The sequence below is a fragment of the Larimichthys crocea genome, chromosome XII (assembly GCF_000972845.2).
Source record: "Larimichthys crocea isolate SSNF chromosome XII, L_crocea_2.0, whole genome shotgun sequence".
Classification (NCBI taxonomy): domain Eukaryota; kingdom Metazoa; phylum Chordata; class Actinopteri; family Sciaenidae; genus Larimichthys; species Larimichthys crocea.
The window spans coordinates 18584406-18593691 of NC_040022.1; the positions used below are offsets into that span (position 1 = coordinate 18584406).

A 9286-nucleotide genomic window follows, 5' to 3' on the forward strand; every position below is an offset into this window, starting at 1 on the left:
AAAGCACAATTTCATCTGATTCACTAGAGCAAACTGCATGTTAAAGCCTGGTACCACTGATGTATCCTGTATTACTGAAATTAATAATCAGTTATCCACAGGGACCCATTTAATAGAGATGAATGAATTTTGTTTCCAAAGTTTAGATATTTTTCAAAAATTCCAATAAAAAGTCTGTGAATTAACAGAACACACTGAGAAACAAATAAAACCATTCATCAAACACAGGAGCCCAATTTATTTATTTTTTTTAAAAGGCACATGTTGCCTTGGCATGATTTTGTCAAAATCAAAGATTTTTGTCACAGTCAGACTGACCCAGAAGCCCAATTAATAGTTGACTAAATGGATGCACCATTGAGAACATATCTGTTTCCCGGCGGGGAAGTATTGGAGCCCCTGCGTTGGGATTAAAAGCTGTGATTGAATGCTGCTGCAGAGGGAGGCAGGGAAATGGGGAGGTGGGGGTACAAGACACAGTCATATAGGCATGTGCAGCCGGCCAAAACTGTGAATTTTCTGCTCTCTGACAGAGGCTCTGTTGATGATTTATTGCACACAGAATTCCTGTCGCTGCTTGTCTGTAAATGTACTGCGTAGGATGTTTCTCATTGGGCTGCATTATTAACCAAGCAACCAACGGCATATCAAATATTTCCTCAGCTCTCCCCTGTACACATGCATAAACATAAAAGTGCCTTAATAATTAGGTTTTTTGGTTTGCAGTAGGGAAAATACTCATCTGAACCTTAACGATTCAAACATTTTACTTCCTACACCTAACGACTTCATGACGTTTAAAGTAGGAAGGCACTATTGAGCACAAATCACTTGAAATCAAAGGATGTGTACACACACTGAGATATCTTCCACTTGATCTTCTGTCTCGTGAGTGACTGCAGATGTGATGAAATAACATGTAATTAGACTGATCATGCAGTGCAGTTTATATTAGGCTGGATCTAATCACATTTTTAAATATGACAGTAACAAAAAAACACAGTAAAATATGTACAAGGCATCGTGAATCCCCCTAGTTTGACTTTTATCATCAGTCTAGCAGGAGAAAAGAGGTAGGCAAAGGGGATGCAGGGTTGCTGGTTAGATTGCTGCATATATACTTTATAACTTGCTAATTGCTGTCAGTTCACTAAGGCTGCATTCATACACACCGTAGCCCTTGATGAAAAAACAATGTCAGACATTGTATGTATGATTGATCCTGCTTTCGCTGCCTCCTTGGCTAATCGAAACAGTTTTTTGTACCGGGCTGTAAACATGTTTACCTCTGCTGTGAAGTTGGACATATAATATGGGGGCTTATGGAGATTGAATTGTTCTGTAGCCAGCCTCGAGTGCAGTTTTACACTCTTTTCATCTTTCATTTCACAGCCCTGGAGGTTGCCACTTGGTTATTTTACCAAGTAAAGTAGTTGCATCTGTGCTAACCTGATCCTGTCTGAGTATTACAAACTCATACTGTGTATGCAGGGTTTTGTTTCTCAAACCTGACTTTGTTAATTCATTTTTCATAATCTCACTTAAAAACAACACAACACCGGGGTGTTTATACTTCAGTGCGCAATAACTAAAGGTCTTTACTAATGCTTTGTGTGTTTGTTGACAGTTGAAGCCACTGCTTTTTCTCTGAACAACTCTGTCATGGCATGGTGTGAATGAAGCAGCAGAAGGACAGTCGAGGCAGAGAGGACAATTCGATGACTTAATGACCAGCAGAAGAATATGCAAATAAGCTTACAGGCAGGTAGGAAAGAGGGTAGACAGGTGACATGTAAGTAGGCAGGTTCAGGTCGAGGCTACAGAAAGTCGAGAGCACAAAAAACACAAGTCAAAACAGGAACATAAGTAGGACAACCTGACAAAAGATCTGGGCTGGTTTATGAACTGGATGGTTGATTAGGCCATGAGATGCAGGTGAGGAGGTGGGTGCATAATTGTAGATCAGATGAGGGAAGAGGTGTGAAGATGCGTAAGACAGTCAGATAATGGAGAAAGGAGGGCCCCGGTGAATGGGAGGTAAAAAGCGATGAGAGGATGAACAGACTGTGAATGAAAAATAGGACTTAATATTCTACAATTATTTCATATCTTCTACAAGATTTTAAAGTATTATTTATTTAATTTTTTTTTTTTATCTTGGACTTGCAATAAATGGGAAATGGAAGATATATATATATTTTCTATACACCCCCACATCCATCCACATATACTCAGGCCATGGGTTTCGGGGTCAAAGCAATCTCAACCTTAATTTCAACATTGCAGCAATACCTGGTCTGTCAATGGGAAAAGTAATAGATTGGAGGATGTGAAGCATCTCTGCGGAATCACAATATAAAGATAAAGGGAGTGCGGTGTGAGAGAAAGACAGAGAGGGAAAAAAAAGATGAAAAGAAGTTGAATTGGTGGAGAGAGAGAGAGGAGATGAAGAAGGCAGCTAATGATCGGGGCTGCAAACTGGTGCTGTAGTGATGAAGAGAGGGAGAGAGAGAGAGAGAGAGAGAGAGAGAGAGAGGTGGGGGTAAACTCTAGTGTTCAAATACGGGAAGTCAAGGCAGCTGTGACGCAGTGAAGCGCAAAAGCAAACAAGATAAAGTGCCGGAAAAACTCCAGGATGCAGGGAATATGCTGATCACACTTCTTCTCACACTTCTTCAAATCTTGTTCATCTTGTAAATACGAAGAGGATAAAGCCCTCCAGGAGCCCACGAACTGCAGGTGTGTGTTTTCTTTCTTTTTTAATTCATTACATGAAGTTATCTTAATAACTTTGTTGCATATTAAATACATAAACAAATCAAATCCAGTGTGGGAATCCAAACAAAAGCCTCTCTGGAGTAAATATTCTGCTGAACATAGATTCCTAATCACTGTGTGGCAGCATTTATTTGTGTGGAGGACAAGAGAGCATGTCAAACATATTTAAGAAAATTAGAGAAAGCGTTTTTATTCCAGCACAATTACATGGCTATAGATGTAATGTCAAACATCTTAATTATGGTTGCCATGGTGCTTAGAAATACATTTTTAGCTGCTTAGTAACCACACTTGGATGTGTGGGATCACTTCCTTGTTACTCTTCATTTGTTGCTATATAAATAAACGTGATTTGACTATGTGAAGCTGAAATTAGAATATCACAAAAGTTATCGTTGTGTAAAGGTATATTGTGCCTTTGGGAGATTTTCTCATAGCTGCAGATATGCTGGCAACATTTTCACTTTATTTTCTGACCCTGATGTTGCAATTAACACGTTAGGAGCAACAAACTAGATGATTTTTAGAAAAAATGTAAAAGCAGGAAATATAAAATCCTATTGCCATATTACTGTGTCTGTCTTTATTTGATTGTCCTAATGTACCTTTCACAAGACAAACAAGCAATTTGTTTTGGTGGACAACAAGGTAACAATATAATGTCTCTACCATCATAGCTTCAAGGGGTATTCAAGTAATTTAGCGTGTTCCAACATGAAGATAAGGTTCAAATGTGAAGGAGCAGGGGGAGAGATATCCTGACTTTTTAGCCTCTAATGTGGTTCAACTTCCAAAACAGCTGGATCCTACAATTCCAGTGATGCAATTGACCAGCATCTTTTGTTAGACCCTTACTGAGAAAATCCCACATCTCACACACACAGTTTTTAACTCAGGCTTTCTGTTGATAATTTTAAATTTCCAGTGTGTATGATTTAAGAGGGTGAAATGAGGGGAATGCAGTAAGTAGCTACATGTTAGATTCCATGAAATCCTATACGCTGAACCTTTAAGTCTCAGGTCTTAAAATAAAGTCTTAATTATTTGTTGTTTTTTTTTTGTTTTTTTGTTTTTCAAAAATTTGGAAAATTCTACAGCCACAGAAGATATTTTACAAGGTTTTTCTGAGACTGAGTTTTTCTATTTTTTGAATTTATGAATTTTTATATGTAAAACTCGGTGGAGTTAGCCCTTAAATTTCATTTTTCTCCTCTTTACTCTACCCTTTATGTTTAGCAACCAAGTTACTTGGCACTCAGCAACATGCCAGGACTGAACTGCTCTCTTGCAGCTCTTAATGCTACAGTTTTCAGTGACGTAGGCTGCCCTGAGGTTGCTGCGGCATGTGGGATGAATATCTCTTGGGTGTTGGCCAACGCTACTGCAGAAGATCTGGATGACATGTGCTTGAGAGTGGAAGACTACCTGGCCAAGTACCTGGGTCCTCAGAGGTCACCAGTGTTCCTTCCTGTCTGTGTCACCTACCTCATTATCTTCTTGATGGGCGTACTGGGCAATTCCCTGACCTGTGCAGTCATATTACGCTACAGGGTGATGCAGACACCCACCAACTACTATCTGCTGAGCTTGGCGGTCTCTGACCTGCTGGTGCTACTTTTGGGCATGCCATTAGAGATCTATGACTTGTGGCAGAACTATCCCTTCCTGCTCGGGGAGGGAGGCTGCTACTTCAAAACCTTCCTGTTTGAGACCGTCTGCTTCGCCTCCATCCTCAACGTCACAGCGCTCAGTGTGGAGCGCTACGTGGCCGTGGTGCACCCCCTCAAAGTCAAACACATGACCACACGTGCTCACGTCAAGAGAGTCATCCTCATGCTGTGGGTACTGTCCATGCTGTGTGCTGTGCCAAACACCAGTCTTCATGGTATTGCAGTGCTATCGAGGTTTGGACGACGGTTTCCCCAATCTGCTATTTGCGGTATGTATCACACCATACTTTGTGTTATCTCTAAAAGTCTTCAGCCATGCTAGCATTTCTGTGAAGCCAAAGTCTACGTCAGCATGTTATAATGCCGCAATGACAATGCTAACATTGTGATGTTAAGCAGATATAATGATTATTATTGCTGTGTCTCTAATGGATGCTTCCATTAGTACACTTCTATATAGTGCACCCCTATGTACAGTATATACTTCCTAGAATAGTGCGCAAATTCAAGTATGGCCATTGTGCACTTGAAATGACAATTGCAACATTTTACTTCTTCTTCTTTGCCAGGCGGAGCATTAGTGTCAATATTTGACTGTCAAAATACAAATATAAAACATATATACAACTTCCATTTGTATTTTACAGTATTTGCTGCAACCGCTTCAGCTCCAGCAGCTTCCTCGGCCACCATTTTCATAATGCCATAATGGCCATAATGGAGTGTGAGGGTGTCCCATCCGGGTACTCACAGTACACTGCATTTTGCCATAATTGACAGTGCAACCACACTTATGTACTCAAAGTACTAACCAAGTGTACATATGGAAGTATATTAGGCCTTAGTCTTCCATCTTAGTTTAGCATGTTAGCATGCCAACAGTTGCCAGCTGCACTTAACACAAAGTACAGTAGAACAGTAAAAGTATTGGACAAACTCAAAATTTGACCTGATGATGACATTGGATCAAAAAATGCAGGTACTCCGTAAAGTTATTGCAATTAATCTTGACAGGGACATAAATATCTGTACAAAATGTTTTATCACTTCATGTAATAGTTGTTGAGACATTTAACTGAAAACCACAGATTCTACCCGATGGTGGTGTCAGAGAAGTCAGGACATAAAGTTTTTACTGTACATTGTTTGGGAACCATAAATGCAACAAATTCTTTGTTAAAACATTCAAATAGATGGGTAAGTACTGCATACATGAATGTTTTAACCTGTTGGTCATTAGTATCCATCCTGTTGGCACCATGGATATCAGTACCAAATGTCATGACAATCCATCCAGTAGTTCAGCCTGTTAATGTCAGTCACCAAAGTCAGTAGGATTAACCTCTGGGGACAAACAATGTCTGTGCGAAATGTTAGCGATGATATTGGCGATCACATCTGTTAGTGTTAGAAGGTTTTGCTATGGAATATAAAGCTATAATACCCACATTACACTTTACCCTTTGTCTCCGTCCTTAGATGTGGTCAAACCCACCTGGATGTACACCCTGATCATCCTGATTTCCACATTGGTTTTCTTCCTGCTGCCCATGCTGATAATTAGCATTCTCTACCTGCTCATTGGCTTGCGGCTACACAGAGAGAGGTTGGTGAGCATGGTGGACACCAGGTGTAGTTTTGGACCAGAAAGTCTGTCCAAGTCCCACAAACAGAAGCTGAGCAAACGCAACCTGCAAGTCACCAAAATGCTGTGTAGGTGTCACGCTTTCTAACAGATTTTTTTCACCCATTGTTCCCATATGTTACTTTTCACACTATTTCTTCTGTTTTTCTATTTTTAATCTCTCTGCTTTTGTCTCATCTGTCAAATGCTGGTGATTGGATTAACGCCTGGGTGTATACCATATGTGTGTGTGCTTCAGTTTGCCTGTTGTCAGTCTATCTCTCCTTTTAATAAACTATCCATCTGGCCTGTCCAGGTGTGCTGGTGGTTGTGTTCGGCCTTTGCTGGGCTCCTTTCCACGTGGACCGCTTGATGTGGAGCTACATTGACCCCTCATCCGAGATGCACCGCATGATCTATGAGCAGGTCCACATTATCTCTGGAGTCTGCTTCTACCTGAGCTCTACCGTCAACCCCATCCTCTACAACCTCATGTCCACTAGGTTCAGAGAAATGTTCAGTCATGTCACCTGTTATTCTAACAGCTGGTCAACACGCTCCAGCTTACAGATGTCACAACGCAGCACAGTGTCTGAGAAAACACCCAGTAGTAAGAAATGGACTTAAGTTCCTCAGAGCCAGTCTGGGTGAAAGGAAGTCCAAGAACATTATACTCAGAGAGGTATGACAAATCAGAGGAAACATTGAATAATTAGTGGAGAAATGCAACCAATACTAGGAAGGAGGGGTCAATGGATGATCTGATGAGCCTAAAAATCGTGTGAATCATATTCTATGGTCTACACAGTTGCCAGATCTTATCACTAAACATCTATGGAAGCTTTTGGGTTGACTACTATCACCATCAACCCATCAAATGAAGGAATAACTTTTGGAAGAATGACCTCTTCAATTCAGATTTTACGTATCTATTCAAAGGAGCAGTGAAGCTGTTCTGGGCCAACACCTTACTAAGACTTTTATATTGGTTTTTCTTTGATTTCTCACTCATAGATCTCCAGAAGCCTATGAAAGGAAGGTCTTAGCCTAAATAGAAAGATAATACCCTCTAAGTTATCAAGCATGCCATGCAAAGATGGCCAGATGTTAACCCAAATGGACCAATTGCTTCTGTGGTGTAAGCACCATTGTGTAGGATCTAGTGGTGTTGCTGATTGCTACCCCATCTTCACCCTCTCATCCCTCACGGGAAGGAAAAGCTGAACTGTGGCCATTAAACATCCAAAAAACATGAGAGGCCCTATTTAGAGCCACTAGTTTGTACATTCTTACTCTACGGCAGAGGACTTGCAGCATCTGTAGATAAATAGGTAACAGACATTATACATATTATATTCAGTCTCTGCCAAATTCTAAATCTTCTGTCCTAGGTCTTAGACACTGGGTGTTTAGGAGATGCACTTAAAAAGCATTCCTACATGCTGCACACTTTCCTAAAATATCTGGAAGCAAGCAGAAATATCCACAGAAACTCAAATCCCATTTAAAGAGAGAACCAAGAAAACAACATACCGAGCAACATAGAGCAAATGTCCAGATGAACAATGAAATTATCATATAAATAATGCAACAGCATCTTTATTCATGAAATGTCGCCCATCACCTCTCTCACAAGAAAATCATTTGTATATTTGTGTATTTGGTGAATTTATTTATTGTACATACGGTACGTGCTCTTTGTATTGTGAAACATAACATTTACAAGTTTGCCTATTTACTGTTGTACAGCTCCTACTGCCAACATGAACAAGAATGAATGCACAATGGCTTCTGTTTAAAAGCGAGGATATAATCAGAAGTGAACACGAAAGCCAGTTGAGTGAAGCAGAGGACTAAATACAAGGTGGTTAATTTATGGTACTTATAGCCATTGACAAAGGTGATGTGCCTTACAAGTATTAAAATTATATCTGAGAATACTTGGGGCATTATTATTTCATATACTAACTGCCCCATTCCTACACATATTTCTTTGATAACTTACAATGTTAAAACTATACAATGTGACAAATCTGTAATTATACATAGTATATTGCTTTCCTGGTGTAAGTGTCATTGTTGTTTCATGTATGAATAGCATTTAACAGTTATAAAATGTATTATGAAGCATGTATTTTTTTTTTCAGCATGTACACTTGAAGTAGGATATATATGAAGATGTGCCAGCAGAGCTTTTGTCTTTATTATCGGTTTGATTTATAAATAAATGAGTGTAATAAGTCATTGCACTGGAGCAACTGGCTCCAGGATAGAAATGTCTTCTGTGTAAACATCATGGTTAAAGTGCTGCCCAAACAATTCAAGTTATTTATGAGTAATGAGGTCTGCCAAGAGCCACAAGAACCTTTCCACTAGACTGTCTCATCTCAACTTTGGGTGACACACAGAGCGGGGGAAAACACATTTGGACAAATAGGGAATGGAGATGATGATTACGGGGGTAGAGGCTATAGGGAAAGATGATGTCAGTGGGTCAGTAATGTGGAAAAAAAATGAAATAATGAATGACATGAAGCAGTAGGTGGACAGAAGATAACTGATGAATACTGACAAGTCACTTTGTAATGGCAGTATTTGTCAGTGCGCCACACCAACACTAAGAAACATCAATCAATGTACAACTTCTATCAACATAACAGCACGCTGTTTACCCACAAGCTACTCCGCAAATAGTCTTGTTCAAAAGGCTGCATGGCAGTATCACCCAAGTAATGGTATTCATTCAAGAGCGGAGCGATTATTGGCGCCCATGGCACTTTGACATAACATGAAGCAGGCAGTATCATTTTATTCACAACATTTTCTACATGTTTAATTTTGACTTATAGAAATGACCTGGAAATCCCAGGATGTGATGTTCACTGGGAGCTGTAGCAGGGATGAATTACAAAGTTTTCAACTCATATAAAGTCATTTATGTTTATCATCCTGACTCACAGCATGATGTAAGTATATTGTTTATTCTAGAATCTTACTTGACACAGTCAATGCAGCTGTAACCTTATAGACAACCTTTATTAAAGCAGCTGATGATAGGAGATTGAAACCTAAGGACTACAGCACTCTTACAGTATTCTTAAGATACCAAAATGTTAATTTAAGACAAGTGCGAGAATGGGAAGTAATCTAAAACCACGAAAGCATATCAGGGACAAGAAGGATATGGAGGAGGAGATATGATTCACTGCCTGAG

The 9286-nt window shown here is 39.7% G+C and overlaps 1 protein-coding gene across 1 annotated transcript; it reads left to right on the top strand.

Moving 5' to 3' along the window:
- Positions 1 to 4024: 4024 nt before the first annotated feature.
- On the top strand, positions 4025 to 6836 carry LOC104921307 (neuromedin-U receptor 1). Its single transcript, XM_027285754.1, has 3 exons — positions 4025 to 4717; positions 5928 to 6161; positions 6389 to 6836. The coding sequence occupies exons 1-3, from the start codon at positions 4042 to 4044 to the stop codon at positions 6697 to 6699; spliced, it is 1221 nt and encodes a 406-aa protein (XP_027141555.1). The 5' UTR covers positions 4025 to 4041; the 3' UTR covers positions 6700 to 6836.
- Positions 6837 to 9286: the final 2450 nt, after the last annotated feature.